This window comes from Hyaena hyaena, unplaced genomic scaffold (assembly GCF_003009895.1).
Source record: "Hyaena hyaena isolate Hyena2069 unplaced genomic scaffold, ASM300989v1 scaffold_1127, whole genome shotgun sequence".
Taxonomy (NCBI): Eukaryota; Metazoa; Chordata; class Mammalia; order Carnivora; family Hyaenidae; genus Hyaena; species Hyaena hyaena.
Window position 1 is genome coordinate 461,810 of NW_024081762.1, and position 18,952 is coordinate 480,761.

Sequence of the window (18,952 nt, forward strand, 5' to 3'; positions counted from 1 at the left end):
GCTTCCGTCCAGCAGTTCTCTCGGGGCCTCCGAGGTCTCCGGCCTCCGAGCTCCTTCTCGTCTCTCCCGCATGCAGCGTCCTTCCTGCGCGTTCCAGGGACGTGCCAGAGCCTCGTATTTGCAGCCCCTTCGTAGACGGAGCCCCCGACACCTGTGTGCGCCCACCTCCATGCGGCCGGTCTCCCCTGAGTGCCCCTCGTCAGATACCCCCCCCCCCCCGTCATGCTATGGGCACCAGCCGTTTCAGCATCCTCGTAGCACGTCTCAGGCCCGAAGTCGTCTCGCCTGCTTGTTGTCGTGGTTGTGTTTCCTTGCCTACGACGTGAGCCGCGGCAGGGGGGCAGGGACGGTCAGGCCCGGGCCCCACCCGCCCCCACGGCCGCTTCAGGGGCCGCTCAGTAAGCGTGCGACCTGCTCGGCAGGAAAACCCTTGAAAGCAAGTGACCTGGTCCTGTTTTTAACCTCCGCACCCTTTCTTTGCCTGATCCCCCCATGGAGTCGTCAGAGACGCGGCGCAGTTTTCCGCCGCTGAGACGCCGTGGAACAAAGCGGCCAGGGAGGGTGTCGGGAAGCCATCCCGCCCCCTTTTGGCACGGTGTCTTGGGGGACAGCGCCCCGGGGTGCTGCGGCCCCCAGCAGCCGCGTACGGGGCGGCGACTGCCGGGAACTGTGGAGGGTTCCCGTGTCAAACGGACACCATCTCACTCGCTCGTACACGGTTTCAAAGTTCCTCCTCCTAACGCCTTCTGGTTCTTTGACACCTGGGTCAAAAAACATTGAAAGCACGGGGTAAACCCCTCGCAGGGACGCTTCCCTGGGCGAGGGGGGCTGACGTGCTCCCTCCTCGCGCCGGGCCGGGCTCCCTGGCCGGGCTCCCTGTTCGAGCCGACCCCCGGCAGGTGGCAGACGTCCCCTCCTCGCACTGCCGCGTCCGCCCGGCTGGCCCGGGCTCACGCCCGCTGTAACGCCGTGTCAAAGAGAACAGCGCGGTGTGGGTGATGCGCCCTCACCCCTGCACTCACCCCTGCAGCCCGCGCCGGGATCGGGGCAGCGCCGGCCGGGGCTGGTGTTCTGCGCTCAAGCCCGCAGGGGGCGGCGTCGTTCCCTCCGGCCTCTCTGCTCCACCTTGTGGCTGAGAGTCTCCACCCGCCGTTCTCCCGGCTGAGTCCTGTTCCGTTGGAGGAGTCTCCCACAACGGAGCCATCCTGCTGTTGACGAACGTTCGGGTCGTTTCAGGCTACTGTGTATAGTCCATCCAATCAGAACCTAATCGTGCGGGCTTTCCGGGCGGCGCACACTAGGCACTGCGGCGGCCGGTCCGCCGTGGTGGGTTCTGTGTGTCCCAAAGGGGTCGGGCCGGCGTGCTCTCCCAGCAGCAGTGGAGGCTGCTCCACGCGGCCGCCTCACTTGGTAAGCCTTCGTGACGTCACTTGGGATGCCTTCATGACGTCGCTTGGGATGCCTTCATGATGTCACTTGGTATTCCCTCGTGACGTCACTTGGCATGCGCCTTCATGATGTCGCTTGGTATGCCTTCATGATGTCACTTGGTATGCCTTCATGACGTCACTTGGCATGCCTTCATGACGTCACTTGGTATTCCTCCGTGACGTCAGCTGTTCCGGGCTGTGTGCACAGGTACCATTCCCGTTTCAGTAGCTGCCGTGGCTGCGTGGAATCGTTACACCAACTGTTGGCTTAGGGGTCTTGCTATGAAAATGAAGAAGCAGCTAAGCTTTTAAATGTAAAAACAAAAAGGACTGATTTTTTAAAAGTTTATTTTGAGTGAGAGCGAGAGAGCAAGTAGGGGAGGGGCAGAGACAGAGAGAGAGAGAGAGAGAGAGAGAGAGAGAATCCCAAGCAGGCTCCACGCAGTGAGCAGAGCCTGACTCGGGGCTCAAACTCCCAAACCGGCAGATCATGACCTGCGCCGAAACCAAGAGTCAGAGGCTTAATCAATGGATCCACCCAAGCAACCCCCCCCAAATGACTGATTTTCATATTTTTCAAATGTTTTCATTTTTATTTTTGAGAGAGGGAGGAGGACAGTGGATCCAGAAGGAGGCTTTGTTCTCAGAGCAGAGAGCCCAGTGCGGGGCTTGAACTCATGTACCATGAGATCGTGACCTGAGCCCAAGTTGGACACTATAACTGACTGAGCCACCTAAGCGCCCCTGATTTTAATACTTTTGACAGAGGGATGAGGTGGGATTTGTTCATGCATTGGCAATTATTTTCCTTTAATGAAAACGGGCAGGTTAATTTATTGAGTCCTTGTGCTATCCATACTGTGCTTATATGTGTGTGCATGTATGTTCTACAGCTATGTCCGTATATAAATACGTGTATCTGTATTATCTCTAGTGCCTCGTATATGCTAGGCCCTGCTATTCTACCATCATGAAAGAATCACTATATTGATGTCTTGATGTAGGTTTCTTTTTACAATGTTTGGGTGTGGTGAACAGATGAGACGCCAACTACTGTTACAGGAAAAGAAATGTCAGTTTAGGAAAGTGTCAAATTTGACTAATGTGCAATGCTAGTTACATAGCCCCAAAAGAATGTTCACTTCTCTTGACCACATCTGCCCTCCAGCTTTCCACCTTCCACAGCAGTTAGGTCCCCGAGACATAACACCAGGAAAATCCGAGAAGCAGACCTCAGTCCTGCCCAGTTTCTGCCCTTGGTCTTTGCCAGATCTCTAACCCTGATGACCTGGCACGGCCCATGCTGCTTCCCTCGCGGTTCTTCAGAGCCGTAGCGGGAGTGACATCAGAAAACCTGGGGGGCTCAGTCGTTTCAGCGTCTGACTTCCGCTCAGATCATGATCTCATAGTTCGTGAGTTCGAGCCCTGCGTGGGGCTCTGCACCAACAGCATGGAGCCTGGTGCCTTCTTCAGATTCTGTGTCTCCCTCTCTGTCTGCCCTTCTCCTTTGTGCTCTTTCTCTCTTAAAAATAAACAAACGTTTTTAAAAAAAGAAAACTTGTTCTTTTTTTTTTTAATCTCTATGCCCAACGTGGAGCTCAAACTCACGACCCTGAGATCAAGAGTTCACACGCTCTTCTGACTAAACCACCCAGGTGCCCCCAATAGCCTGTGCTTCTCTCCCCGTCCCCCCTTACGTTCCCAGCTACCCAAAATGAAGACGTATCTCCCAGGCAAAAGCACACTCATCCCAAAGTCAACCCCTTCCCTACCAAGTACCACCTAAAACGGTATCTCAGAAGGAGTTAAAAAGAGAGACCATAGAGGGAGGAAGGGCAATGATAACTCTCTCATAGCTCCTTCCAGAATCTTACCCTTATTCTAGTGAGCAGAGGCCAGAATGGAGGGCAGAGACTTCCTTCATAACCCAAGGCTGGAGATGTTAACTAAGGCATGTGGAGAAAGAGCAGGGGATGGACGTGAAAGGCATCCTGGGAACAGACTTCATGTGCTTTGCCATGAGTTGGAAGCAGAGGGCGGCTTCAAGCCTATCGTGGACAACTGAATAGACCGCAGCGCTGCTACTGATATAGGAAGATGGAGATGATGAGTAGGTGTGTCCATTGAAGGAAGTCTGAATTTAGGCGTTAATTTTTCCATGTTGCAAATATGCTGTCCTTTTTTTTTTTTTCTGTAATTTGCAGTGATTAGTCATAAATTTTTCTTGGAGGGCCCATTCCTTGCTGAGAAGCACTAAAAAGCTGGCATAAATTCTCGTGTACACCATTAATGACTGACTGACACATTCTTTAATGATGTGAAGATTTCCCAAAGCAGCCCCACAAACATTCTAATTCACGTTTAGTTCTTTGAGAGGTGCTTCAGGGCCATATTATCAAGGAGAATACACCCATCTACAATCTCCTTGAGAAATTCCCATGGGTCTCCTAGGATAAGAAAAGCCCAGGAGGAAGATTTCAATCAGTACTTGCAAAATGTTCTCTAATTGTTGGTTGGTATTAAGAAAGGATGACTTAAAACATGCATAATTGATTAATTTCCTTCAGATCATACTCTTATTATTTGTAATATTTCCCAAAAGCAATTATAAAAGTTGAGTTATACAATATGTTCATTTAGTAACAGCAGAAGAGAAAGACATCACTATTATAGTCTTAAACTTGGCCGCAGCTACTTAAACAGAAGAGTAAAGATTTCCATTCAAAGTCCCTGCGAAGCAGATGGTAACGTGCTTAAGTACTTTAAGAGGTGAGGACATGTGTGTGCATCCGTCTGGAAGTAGTTATAATTCTAAAATGTCTATTGTTATTAGTAAGCTTTCAGTTGACTTCCCCTCCTAGAACAATGAGCCGGTTTTGTCTTAAAATAGCCCCCACATTATTCAGACCATAAAACCAAGACAAAAAGTTTTGAAAGCTCACAGTTTCACCCAGAGAAAGAGTTAAGACCTCCCACCAAAACCCACGAGCTCCTAAACACTGTTAGCTCTCTGGGTCATATAAAGTGGAAGACACAGCTCTGACTGGGGTGTTGGTCCATTTGACCATGTCGAAGTCAGTGCAAGTCACTTCCAGCTCTTGGTTGACATTTCATGAGCTGGACTTCTCTCTGGCGATGAGTATACCGCAGGGCAATGGACCGGCATTCCCTCAGACTTGCAATTGGTTGATTCTGAAATCAATCCAGCTAAAGAAAATAGAAACATCACTGTTGACCTGAGTTCATCTTCTTTCCCAGAAGCTAATAATAATAATAACAATGGGTAGAAGCCTTAAACAGGCAGTGGGCTTGGCTGTGACTTACTTAGCATCAGGTGATCCGGTGTTAAGCTTGGACAAGGCGACTCAGGGAAAGCCGTGTTCACCTGTTGCTGTTTTCAGACCAAGTAGCCGACCCCAGGGAGAGCTGAGTAGTAAAATGGACCCATCTGACTTTAGTTGGCCTGTTTTTCAAACTTCGTGGTGTAGATTCTTTTGGCTCTTTTTTTAAAGTTTCTTTATTTACCTTGAGAGACCGAACCTGAGCAGGGGAGAGGCAGTGAGAGGGAGACCACGAATCCCAAGCAGGGGAGAGGCACAGAGAGGGAGACCACGAATCCCAAGCAGGCTTCCACAAGGCGAGCCCAGAGCCTGAGGAGGGGCTTGAAACTCACAAAACCCGAGATCCTGACCTGAGGCGAAAGCGAGAGTCTGAGCCACCCAGGCACCACGCCCCGCCCCCCAAGGTACAGATTCTTGAATGAGAGAGACTTCCTGTGGGTTAACCCCTGCTCAAAGCCAAACACCCTCAGAAACCGCCCCCTTCAGGTCCTGGAAGCCCGCTGCTCATCACACCAGAGGTGCACCTCCCTCCGACACGTGTAAGGACTTTGAACCGTCAGTCCCCTTTCCCCAGCCGTTCACTTGAGTCCTTCTAGTTCTTCAGAAGTTAGGCGTCATCTGAGAGGGACCTGGATCCTAGTTTCCTCCACCACCCGCACCCCAAGGTGAGCACCCGACTTGAAGAACACGCATTTGCAGAACAGGCGTGAGGCTCACACTCACCCCCTGCCACACTGCTGTGGAGCATGCCCGGGATATGCTTGCCCCGTGGCAGCGTCGGGGTGTAGAACACATCAAAGTAAGGGTGGTATCTGTGGAAAGTCTTCCTGCATCCAGGGCAAAATCATGTTAGAAACAGCTTTTCCAGACTGGGGGAAAGCTGAAGACCAAGAGAAAGGTAAATTTAGGAGCAGCTTCTGCTTAATGCTCAGAAATGTTACTGCAGAAAACAAGGAAATGAGAGTCTTTCTTAAGGCCTGCAGCATAGAGGGGTGCCTGGGTGGCTTAGTTAAGTGTCTGATTTGGGCTCAGGTCATGATCTCATGGTTGGGGAGTTCAAGCCCCACATTGGGCTCTGTGCTGACAGCTCAGAGCCTGGAGCCTGCTTTGGATTCTGTCTCTCTCTCTCCCTCCCCTGCTCATTCTCTGTCTCTCAAAAATAAATAAAAACATTTTTAAAAATTTTTTTAAAAGGCTGCAGCACAGAGAATACTCTTGGGAGTATCACCACCTTTTGATGCATCTGGGCGCCACTGTCAGTGGGAGCTCAGCGAGCCATGGAAGATAAATGACCAGAAGTGGCCCATGAGGAAGGGAGCTTTGTTCCAATCATTTGAACAGGCTCAAGAAATATATATATCGGGGAAGGGAAGCACAGGGTACGACAGGAAGGAAGGTACAGCTGGCATGAGCCGGTGTGCTTAGCGCAGACGGGGTCGCACGCTTCCGTGTAGTCGACCTCGTCGAGTTGCTATACCTGGAAGTATGGAAGCTATAAAGCACCAGATACCATTCTCTGCCTTCTCCTCCCTCCCCGATTTGACTTCATTAGGAACTTCAGTGTGAAAGCAGAGAAAAGGCAAAACTCCAATCCGTTACTTCTGCAGTAGAGGCTCACGAGAGGGCGGCGGGACCGATGGAGTTGTTAGTAGCGGGGAGGGGTGTCCATTGCTGGGTCCACCTGTTCCCACCGTCCTCATCTCAGGTAGGGGAGCTGCACACAGTCCCTCATGCTTATAGATCAGCTTTCTTGAAGTATCTGATTGTGAAACATCATTGGGTTGACAGCCTTCTTACATCTATTATGATTTAAAGAATCTTTCTAGAGGCTCCTGGGTGGCTCAGTCGGAGAAGCATCTTGATTTCTGCTCAGGTCGTGATCTCAGTTTCTGGGACTGAGCCCCACGACAGGCTCTGTGCTGACAGTACAGAGCCTGCTTGGGATTATCTCTCTCCCTCTGCCCCTTGCTCAGTCTCTCTCTCTCTTTCTCTCTCTGTCTCTCTCACACACACACACTCTCTCTCTCTCTCTCTCTCTCTCTCTCTGTCTCTTAAAAATAAAAAAAAAAAGGGAATCTTTCCAAAATATGTAAAGAATTAGAGAGACACCATTGGTTTGGGAGGTAGTGATTCTGCTCTGAGGCAAGTGACCACACTAATAGGTTCTTGCTTCCAATGACATTATGATCCCAGAAAATGAATGGAAAATTCTAGAGGTGGCTGCATACTGTGTCATTTCATTTATATGACATTCTGAAAAATGCAAAACTATAGCTAAGTAAAGCTACATCTTTTTAAACCTTGAAGAAGGTTATCCCAAAATCTCAATATAGTCAAAAGTGGTAAATACAAGCTACATTTTCTAATCCCTATAAAAATATATAGAAGCTAATGACAGGCTAGTCAAGACATTTAAAAATAAACTTCTAAAAATTTTTAATGTCTTTTTTAATGTTTTATTTATTTTTGAGAGAGAGAGAGAGAGGGCAAGCAGGGGAGGGTCAGAGAGAGAGGGAGATACAGAATCTGAAGACAGGTTCCAGGCTCTGAGCTGTTAGCACAGACCCCGACGTGGGGCTTGAACGCACGGACTGTGAGATCATGACCTGAGCCAAAGTCCGACATTTAACTGACTGAGCCACCCAGGCGCCCCTAATGTTTGTTTATTTTTATTTTTTGAGAGGGGGGAGGGGGAGAGTGCAAGCAGGGGAGGGGCAGAGGAAGAGGGAGACAGAATCCCAGGCAGGCTCCAGGCTGAGTTGTCAGCACAGAGCCGATGCAGGGCTCCAACTCACAGACTGTGAGATCTTGAACCTGAACCGAAGTCAGACGCCTAACTGAGCCACCCAGGCCCCCCTTAAGAATAAACTTCTGAAAAACCTAGGATAAAAAGAAAGTTGAAATTAGATTTGAGCTGTTTGTAATTAAACACTGGTGCCACATATCAAAACTCCTAGCTATGATCAAAGCATGATTGGATAAAAATGTGTAGCCCAAAATGCATTAATTAGAAAACAGCAATGACAGAAAGTAAATGAACTGAGAATTTGCCAGAGGCGAGGAGAAATAGTTTTCAAGCAAGTAGATGAAGAAAAATGGAAATGAAAACAGAAATTAAGGAAATTTACAATGATAAAAATAAAGGCTTCTTTTACCAGCAAAAAACAAGTTTATTAGAGAATTGCAGTTCAGGACAGGCAAACCCCATAGGCTAGTCGAACAAAGGAGAGTAAGGTTATTTTATAGAGAAGGAGGAAGTTGGGGGAGGGGTTGTTTGAAACAATATCCATTTGAGAAAAGCAAGAGTTCGGGGTGATGATGGTTTCTCATTGGCTGAGTTGCTGGGGTAGTCAGTTTCTTGTAGGAGATGCAGTGTGTCTCTTTTCCTGTTGTGGCCTGTAATTGATGATTCTTTCCTGTTAAGGAGTCTTCTGTTGGGGAATGTAACTGGCAGTTCTTCCTGTAATTGACATTGAGTGTAAGGGGTGAGAGCTCCCCCTTCTAGTCTCCCAACTCGATTTTAGTGAGGTTTCTCTTTATTAATTTTCACAAACTTGAGATCTACAGAGGAGTACTTGCCCAGAGGGAGGATACTTCAAGAGCCAAGGTTTGTTAAAGAAAACGGAACTCAGAGGCTGTATAGATGGATTTAGGATTGGAGTTGCCTTCATGGGAATTTATCCTCTCATGTTTCCTTGTTTAACTCTTTCTGGCCCCTGAACTGTCCCCCGATGGTATGATCGTCTTCTAAGAATTGCTGAGGATGGCTTTGAATTTGGGTCCCTTAAGGTACTTGGTTCTCGATCATTGGGATATTGTCTGTGAGTCTGTACCCTTGTCCACGATTCTGTTTTTTTTTTAAGGTTTGTTTATTTTTGAGAGAGAAGAAGTGTGAGTGGGGGAAGGGCAGAGAGAGAAGGAGACAACAGAATCTGAAGCAGGGTTCAGGCGCTGAGCTGTCAGCACAGAGTAGGGAGATCGTGACCTGAGCCAAAGTCAGGTGCTCAACCAACTGAGCCACCCAGGCCGCCCCCACCCTTGTCCATGATTGTAACAGGAGCTTAGTTCTTAGGCCGTAGAGATCAGATTTTTTTCATGTAATACTTGACGTGTCAGCATATTCCCACGTGCAATTCAAGAAATGGCTTCAGAGGTTGGGAACTATAATGAAAATAAACAAACTATTAATGGAATCCAACCACCAGGTTCAACTTTACCAGAAAGTAAGCAATAACTTTCCTGAGCTAATTATGGGTAGGTTAATTTTTTTTTCTAAGATAACTTTTGGAGCGCCTGGGTGGCTCAGTCGGTTAAGCATCCAACTTCGGCTCAGGTCATGATCTCATAGTTCGTGGGTTCGAGCCCCACGTCGGGCTCTGTTTTGACAGCCAGCTCAGAGCCTGGAGCCTGCTTCTGATTCTGTGTCTCCCTCTCTCTCTGACCCTCCCCTGCTCGCGCACACACACACACTCTCTCTCTCTCAGAAATAAATAAAACATTTTAAAAAATTTAAGATAACTTTTTTATTACAAATTACTAAAAAACCATGATCAAGATTAAGAGTTTGCCTTGGCTTTTACTTGAACTTTGAAAGAATTCTCTTAAATGCCAGGTTCCTGGGAATTTGGAAAAGCCATTTGAGTAGGATTATCTTTTCATTAAGATCTAAATATTTAATAAATTGCCAACCTATAGTACTCTCATCTCCTTGGGCTGCTTTTTAAATGCCATAAATTATAGAATAAAGCATCTGAGGTCACTGCCATTGGTTTTGCATTCAAAGAATTTCTCAAGCAAAGGCAGCCAGCTACCGGGGCGTTAGGCACGTGACCTGCTCGAGTCTTCCAAACAGACACTGACATGATGCCCAGTAGGACTGTATCAGACATTTACCAAAAGAGGAAGAGAGTAGCAGTGATGAAGAAACACTGATTCCGTGTTATTTAGAAAGAATAAATGGAAATGAAATTTGTACAGATTTTTGCCACAAATATGATGAAGGCAAAAGAAGAAAGATCCATGAAGCTAGTTTGGCTGATCGGATCATATGTTCTCATATGCCATTGTCTGAAAGACTAGCTGAGCCCATACATACCAGTGGCATATTTTAAAAATCTTGCAAATAGGGGCTCCGTTGGTTAGGCATCTGACACCAGCCCTGGTCATGATCTCACAGTTTGAGTTCGAGCCCTGTGTTGGGCTCTGTGCTGACAGCTCAGAGCTAGGAGCCTGCTTTGGATTCTGTGTCTCCCTCTCTCTCTCTGCCCCTCCCTAGCTCGTGCTCTCTCTTTCTCTCTCTCTCTATCTGTCAAAAATAAATTTTAAAAAAACTTCTTAAAAAATCTCATAAATAGGTAGAATTCATTTAATTCATGTTTTTAGGCTTCATATTAATTAGCCATAACACTGAAAAACAAAGTCTCTAAGGAGATTTAGTGACACAAACTATGGGACTCTCCCAATAAGCGACTACACATATGTCTTTTAAACAAACAGGCAGTAATTTAAAGCATCTCATTCTGACAATTATAAGATGACTAATAATAATGAGTTTCAGTAAAAATTCATAAGCTAGATGAAATGGATGGATTTTTTTAAAGAAAATTTAAAATACCATAATGACTCAAAGAAAGAAACTGAAAAAGAACAGAAGTCAAAGAAAAAATTAAAAGCATAGTCAACAAGGCACTCTTAAAAGATTCCAGTAATTTTACGGGAAAATTCTGATGAATTCAGGATGAAAATAATTTCCTAATACAGATAGACAGACAGATAGGTTTTTAAATCCCTTATAAAATATTACCTAAACCATTTCAACAGTATAATAAAAGAATAACCATCTTTTAGCCCCAAGAAGAGTTTACTTAGTAAGGGAAAGGTGATTCAAAACTAAGAAATTCACTAATTTACTTCATTAACTATTCAGAGCAGGAAATTCATGTTCTTAATAGATTCATATTCTCAATACAGTTGTGTGGTACAACTCAACAGTTTAAATTTGAATAATTGCTTTATTAAGGAAAACTTTCAAGCATAACAGAAATGTCGAGAGGAAGGTCTCACACAGTTCATGTGTTAATGACACAGCTTCGAGAATTATCAGCATGTTGCTGATCTTTAATATTCAGCCCTGTTTGCTTTTCCTCACGCTCTCGTATTCCAGCCTGGTTTAGCCAGGGCATAAATTCTCAAGGCTAACAGCTCCCTCCACCCAACGCCCCAGCATCTAGTAATCGAGTGAAAACCATAGCTATTCATCTAGAAATTTTGGAGCTGAAAGGGGATAGGTTGTTTGTACACTTTACAGGACTAGCATATATTTCTTGTTTAGCCAAAGCTTTAAGTGATTCAAGATGTCAAAATTACTGAACCACATGTCATGTTTCCAGGAAACCATACCAGAAATCCTAATGTTAAACAGAGGAAAAATTAAATATATTATGAGACCAAGTTGAAGCTACAAAGATGAATTGAAACATGGAACACTGAGAAGAGAAAGGAATTCTAAGTTAGGGAAACGGTTATCCAGCATGACTAGGCCAATAGAAATACTAAAAAAGAACTAATCATCAAGCATTACTCAATATGGGAGACCAGAGTAGAAACACGTTATAACTGTACACTGTGCTGTAAATTTTAATATAATCTCAGCAACATGTACCCCTCATCTTGTCTGATGAAAGACTTCTATGTTCAAAAGAAGACAACATCTTCGGGCGCCTGGGTGGCTCAGGTGGTTGAGCGTCCCACTTTGGCTCAGGTCATGATCTCACAGTGCATGAGTTTGAGCCCCACGCCAGGCTCTGTGCTGACAGCTCAGAGCCTGGAGCCTGCCTCTGATCTGTGTCTTCCTGTCTGTCTGCCCTCCCCTTCCCCCCAAAAAACAAAATAATAAGTACTAAAAATATTTTTTAAAAAGAAGACAATGTCTCATATATATATATACACATATATGTATGTATATATTATATATATAATCCTTTTAGGAACTGTCAAAAGTCCAGAGTAGATACATGGATAAGCAAATTGTACATCTAGACAATGAAATACCGCTCAGAAATTTTTTAAAAAGGAATGAATGATACACATAACCATCACAAAACAGTTACACTAAGAAAGAAACCGGACAAAAAATATTCCATTTGCATGAAATTCTTTAAAGATGCCAATTGGCATATGGTGGGAGAGATGAGTGATGGTCAGGAGCAGGAGGGAGGGACGCCCAGGGGGTGTGAGGAAGGTTGCAGCTGATAACATGGGCTTGACTGGTGGTGGTTTTGCGGGTATGTACTTGCCAAAACTTCCCAAATTCTTCCCTTTAAACCCGTGTAAACTGTATGTCTGTTACACGTCAATAAAGCTGTTTTCAAAAACATTTAACAGATTTTGATGACATTTGCCTTTGATTTCTAAAGGCTATATTTCACCATGGGCAACCATACAATGTACTCTCAGAGTGTGCTCACTAAATCATTAAAAGCCTTCCAGAAATTTACAAAAAAATGAGGCGTGTACAAACAAATGAAACATGCTAACTAATAAGATAGGCAGGCACAACGTGTTTTGTACTATGTAAGTAACAGAAGGAACTTTGCTTCAATCCTTGACGTTCTCCTCTCCCACAGACCTCCAGCACACATCACACATGGGGACACAGTGCTATCATTAAAAAAGACAAAGGTGCCTAATAATACTGCTACTTTCAACAATTATGGAACTTCCTGGCCAGTGAAATAAGACCAGTAAGAGAGGAAGGGTGCTTGTACTTGGAAAGGTCCAGAAAGTAAACAGACAAGTGTGACTATAGGCAGTATAATCATCCAACTAGAAAACCCAAGAGAACCCGTAGAAAGACTACTAGAACTCATAAGAGAATTCAGCACAAGGCAGGCAGAGACCACTTTGCCTTCCTACACACCAAAATAACTAGAAGCATGCTCTTTACAACAGCAGCAAAAACTAATCTATAGCATACTCAAAATGAACCTCTCAAAAATCTGCAAGACCTTTTGGAGGAAGGCCTTTAAAATACACAGAAGAGAGGATCTAAATGAACAAATATTTCAGGTACTGATTGGGAAGACCCAGTGTGGCAGAGATGTTGGAAATTCAGTCCCTAAAAACCTGTTGACATTACCGTGTCATAAGCTTTCCTTCTGGGAAGCTACTGGGATTTCTTTCCTTTTTTTTTTTTTTTTTTTTTTTTAAACGAGGCAAGTTGTATCAGTATCTCTTAGAAAACAACAATTACCAGGCCGCCTGGGGGGCTCCTTCGGTAGAGCGACCAACTCTTGACCAAACTCCTGAGCTCTTGATCTCAGCTCAGGTCTTGACTTCAGGGTTGGGAGTTCAAGCCCTCCGAGTTTGGCTCTGCCCTGGGCGCGGAGCCTAATTTAAAAAAGGAAAAGAGAAAGGGAGGGAGGAAGGGAGAAAGAAAAAAGAAAAGAAAAGAAGACAAAAGAAAATAATTACCTGGGCATCTCCTGCTCAAACTATCTCAGTGTCCTAAATGAAGTGAAATCAGCATCAGTCTGTCTCCAATGCAGTGCTGCAGACATGGTAAAATGGGATGCCTGGGGGAGCCCAGGGTTCCCCTGAGGGGCATTAGAGGGGGCCTGTCTACCAGTGGCGCCCGTACAATGTGGCTTTGAGCTGGGTAGATGGCTCTGTGTCTGCCCTCTGAACAAGTGAGCCACCTCAGCACGGGCATCGCCGACTGCTCGGATGGGTCCCTGTGGACAGGAGTCCACACATTCAGTGTGGTCCTGACCAAAATCCCAACAGGGTATTTCTGGACCTTGAAAAGCTGATTCCAAAATTGAACTGGATGAAAAGACAGACATGAGTAGCCAGAAACAATTCTTTAGTAATTCATGAAGAGAACTTTACCTACCCAATATAAAACATAGACTAAAACTGTAAGAATTAAAACAAAATCCAATAGAATATAAGAATAGGAAGTAGTAGGAAGAGATAAATCTAGTGTTGGGACAAATAACACAGCCAGAATTTAACCCCGAAGTCCTATTTAAGGTTCTTTAAAGTGGCTTCAGTATTTTTTTGCTTTTATTTCACCGACAATCGAATGATAGTATGAAATGTAAAAGTGCCCTCAGCAGTTCCTCATTCTTCCACTGCTTTTTGGTTTGTGTCCTTCAGCCATTCTTGTGGGGCCTCGGGAAGAGGAGAGGTTGAGGGGCAATGGCCTTGCTCGCAATGGCTCCGTCTCCACCGAGGTGGGCCAAGGTGGCTGTCCCCGTGGACGCCGGCCTGGGTCAGAGCAGGCCACAGGCCACCGCCCTCCCTTGCTTCCTGGGAATCGTGAGCAGCGCTCATTAGCACGCAGGGTCCAAGTGCTTTGCGCACACCCGCGGCGGGTAACTCCTTTAGGGTTTCGCAGCAGGTTTAGACTTGAACCTGTCAGTGGGTCTCAGGGCAGGGCGGCCTCCCCGGACTTCTGGCTCCCTCTTGGGACATCTGCTCCCCCTGCCGTGGTGGCACCTGACGTTCTGGCCTGGCGCACTCCCCCCTCCGTGTCCTGGCCTCGCGGGCACCCGCGCCCCCGCCGTCCAGCCCGACGGAACGCCCCGGCTGAGCCGTGCGCTCCTCGTCCTCCCCGCGACGCCGTCATGCGGGTGGCGGGAGTGTTCGCCCGGCCGGCCTGGGGGCCTCGGGGCGGGGACCCTCATTCATCATCCTGTTCGCAGCGCCTGGCGCCCGGTGGACTTGGAATGAGTCTCGGCTGTATTCGCGGACCGGCGCTGCCAGAGGAGCAGACGCGACGCGCGCAGGGTCGCACTGCGCCCCCCCCGCGGTCCCCGCCGCGGTCCAGACGGCGGACTCGGGGCCGTGCGTGGTGGTAACTGCACCCCCCCACCCCCCTTGCGCTGTTACAGCCCATGGGATCCGAGCGGATGGAGATGCGGAAGCGGCAGACGCCCGCGGCCCAGGACACCGCCGGCCCGACGCCAGGCCAGCCCGCGCCCGGGACCCGCGGCTCCAACGCCTGCTGCTTCTGCTGGTGCTGCTGCTGCAGCTGCTCCTGGTGAGCCCCGGGCCGGGAGGGGGCGCCCCTGAGCAGGGCCAGCCTGTGACCCCTGTGCGCGCTGCGTTCGGACGGCAAGCCTGAGGCTGGTGTGGGATCCGTGAAGGACAGCGCGCGCGCGCACACACACACACACACACACACACACACACCTACATATACATACACATACACACAGAGAAACATGTGCACACACGCATGCACACAGACACATAGCCATACACAGACAGGCGCACACAGACACATACACACACACACACATACACATATACATACACGTACACACATACACACGTATACACACACACATACACGCACACACACATATATACACATACACACGAAGGGGCTACGTATTCTAGCTTTTAAGGGACTTCTATTCAAATCCATGAAATCAGGTTAGCGTGTTAAACTAAAGAATAGTCTAAGGCAGTTGTAATAAAATATTAATTCAGGGGCAGAAACAGTAACTCAGTGGTTAGAAAGAATGAACTCAGGGCACTCTACTTGGTGATAAAGGCTTGGTAGAAGTGTTAGAAGTCAAGGCGGGTCTAAAGGTTAAGGTTGAGCAGAGCATGGATTTTTATCTTCTACTGCTTCTCTCTCTTTTTTTTTTTTTTTACTGTTTTATTTATTTCTGAGAGAGAGAGAGAGACAGCGTGAGCAGGGGAGGGTCAGAGAGAGAGGGAGGCACAGAATCTAAAGCAGCTCCAGGCTCTGAGCTGTCAGCACAGAGCCCAATGCGGGACTAAAACCCACGAATCGTGAGATCATGACCTGAGCGGAAGTCGGATGCTTAACTGACTGAGGCACCCAGGCACCGCATGCTCCTTCTCTTTATCAACTTTAATTTTTAATAAAGAGAAATGTCGAAATCTATGCTTAACACAGAGAATATTTTAAAATACAGGCTAACTTACTGGTACAGGAAGATAGAGTGTCTTTGCTTAAAAAGAAAGAAACAGAACTTGACTGTAAAATATCCTTGATCACTTGAGTCCCTGTTAAACTTCTGGAGAAGTGTATGCAATTTACACCTAGAAATCATAGGAACATTAGGTGGCATTTCTGAAATCATGACAATGAAAAGTGCTTAGTGGCCACCAAATGCATGCCTGACTTCAGGCAATTAAATTACTGTAAATTAAGGTATTGTAAATTTTTGTTGGACCAAGACCTCACTCCGCAGTGGAGAAGACCAGGTGATAGAGTAGCTGATCAGGAACAGTGACGGGACCGTTAAAATTGGGGTGAAGGCAGTGGAGGATCCAGTGTCCAGGAAAGTTGGATCCCTTGCCGGAATTGGGCTGGCGATAACCTCCAGGAAGTTCCAATCTGGTGGATGGGAGCCAGCAACACAACCATCCAGGGACAGATGGAACCACAGTGGTGGGTGGGTGGTTTGTAGACCAGGTGGGAATGTAGGGGGGAGGGGCTGGCAGGAGCCAAGCAGTCTGGCATTCAAGGCAAAGCTTTTGCCCCGAGGGGAATCTAGACTCGGCTGGAAACCAGAGAGGCATGCATTGGCACACCCTCGACATGTGGGTATCCAGGACTCACCCAAGACAGGGCGGATGCCACCCACCAATGGTGAAGGGACCACGTTGAGGCCCCCCTTCCAGCCTTTCGCTCTGCTAATCAGTTTCAGTGAGCTAATTAGAGCTGATCGGGCGAGAGATGTGCAGACATAGCCTGGTGCGGGTGACACTCCCATTTACCCCGTCACCCCTCCCTTCTCTGCTGCCTTTGAGGGACATGGAAGGCTGAGACCGTGGCCTGAACAGTATAAGGACTGATGGAGTAAAGGCAGCAGGTGCTTCTACTAGCAGCAGCCACGGCAAATAAATCATAAAGCTGTACGTAGACATCATCGTCCTAGCCAACGCTTCTGTGGCACGTACTGTAGCACACAGCAGACAACAGAGCAATGGGGAACAGTGTTGAATTGTCAGTTGTACACCTGAAACTAATATAACACAGTATGTTAATTATAACTTTGATTTTATTTTATTTTTTTTAATTTTTTTTAATGTTTTATTTATTTCTAGGAGAGAGAGAGAGACAGCCTGAGCAGGGGAGGGTCAGAGAGAGAGGGAGTCACAGACTGAAACAGGCTCCAGGCTCTGAGCTGGCAGTCAGCACAGAGCCCGACGCGGGGCTCAAGCCCACGAACCATGAGATCATGACCTAAGCGAAAGTCGGACGCTTAACCGACTAAGCCACCCAGGCGCCCCAATTATAACTTTGATTTTAAAAAACAGAATAGAGCAATGTCTTCAAAGAACGGGAGAAAACTAATGGAAAACTTAGTCAAACTGTAATTGAAGAGTGTGAGTAACAAAGACATTTTCAGATATACAAAGGCCGAGAGAGCTAACTACCTTCAGACCTTCCCTAAAAGAAATAAGAAAGGGTATACTTCAGGAAGAAAAGGGGAACCCAGAGGGTAGTCAGGGGAAACAAATAACAATGATGGACACAAGACTGATCAAATACAGCTATAAAATGTCATACTTCACTGTGTGTTTAACAAACATAAATACAGGGGCGCCTGGGTGGCTCAGTCGGTTAAGCGTCCGACTCTTCAATTTCAGCTCAGGTCATGATCTCACGGTTTGTGAGTTTCAGCACCACGTCAGGCTCTGTGCCGATAGTGCGGAGCCTGCTGGGGATTCCCTCTCTCCCTCCTCTCTGCCCGTGTCCTGCTCGTACTCTCTCTCCCCCGAAATAAATAAGTAAGCATTAAAAAGTGTAAATCCAGGGCTGTAAACAAATAATCTCATGTTCATAATAGACAAACCAAATAACTTGGACAAAAGTTACATTTTCTTCCCAAATGAATGGTATCCTTGATTAGTCAGAAATAGAACATATAGTTTCCACACCAAGGGAAGACAATAAAAGAAATACAGGAAACTGGCAACATATGACAAACGTGGTTTTAAACGAGAGAATGAACTATTCGGTAAATGCCAAGATACTTGGTATTGGGGTGACTGGCTTATCCCAGCTCCCTGGGATCTCTTGGTTCTAGCTTTGAAAAGTCCTATAGGGGCACCTGGGGGGCTCAGTCGGTTAAGCATCTGTCTTCGGCTCAAGTCATGAACTCATGGCCTGTGGGTTCGAGCCCCGCGTCGGGATCTGTGCTGACAGCTCAGAGCCTGGAGCCTGCTTCAGATTCTGCATCTCCCTCGCTCTCTGCCCCTCCCCCACTCCTACTCTCTCTGTCTCTCTCTCAAAATAAAATGAAGACCTAAAAAAAAAATTTTTTAAGAAAGCTTTAAAAAAAAAGTCCTATGTCCCAGAAAACGAGACCCAGGCAAACGAGGAGAGTTGGTCACTCTACCTGGTATCCAAATCCACAAAAATAGATGTATATTCCTATACTGCATCACGTACAAAATCAGACTCTCCCTAACCCCCTCCCCAAAAAAACCTCAAAAATCAAAAAACAAGATCAACTCATCCAAATGGTTTAAAGGCCTTAAGGTGAGTAACCAAGATAAAATATAGGATAATATCTTTCTTTTTTTTTTTAAATTTTTTACAAATAGTTTATTGTCAACTTGGTTTCCATATAACACCCAGTGCTCATCCCCACAAGTGCCCTCCTCCATGCACATCTCCCCCCTCCCCCCCCCCCCCAGTCCTCAGTTTGTTCTCAGCATTCAAGAGTCTCTCATGGTTTCCCTCTCTCCCTCTCCCCCACTAATTCCCCCCTTCTTCTCCCCCATGGTCCTCCGGTAAGTTCCTCCTAATCCTCCTATACGTGCAAACATATGATATTTGTCCTTCTCTGCCTGACTTATTTCGCTCAGCATCACACCCTCAAGGTCCATCCATGTTGCTACACATAGCCAGATTTCATTCTTTCTCATTGCCATGTAGTAGTCCATCATATAGATCAACCACATCTTCTTGATCCATTCGTCCGTTGATGGATACTTAGGCTCTTTCCATGTGTTGACTATTGTTGAGAGTGCTGCTATGAACATTGGGGTGCATGTGCCCCTATGCATCACCACTCCTGTATCCCTTGGGTCAATTCCTAGCAGTGCTATTGCTGGGTCATAGGGGAGTTCTATTGTTATTTTCCTGAGGAAACTCCACACTGTTTTCCAGAGGGGCTGTACCAG

At 46.8% G+C, this 18,952-nt stretch overlaps 1 protein-coding gene across 1 annotated transcript in view; it reads left to right on the top strand.

The window, feature by feature from the left end:
• Positions 1-18,952, top strand: part of RGS20 (regulator of G protein signaling 20) — a 51,624-nt gene that overhangs the window by 17,498 nt on the left and 15,174 nt on the right. The window contains exon 2 of the mRNA XM_039222441.1: positions 14,668-14,816. Coding sequence (XP_039078372.1) covers positions 14,668-14,816 — 149 coding nt within the window. The remainder of the gene's footprint in view (positions 1-14,667; positions 14,817-18,952) is intronic.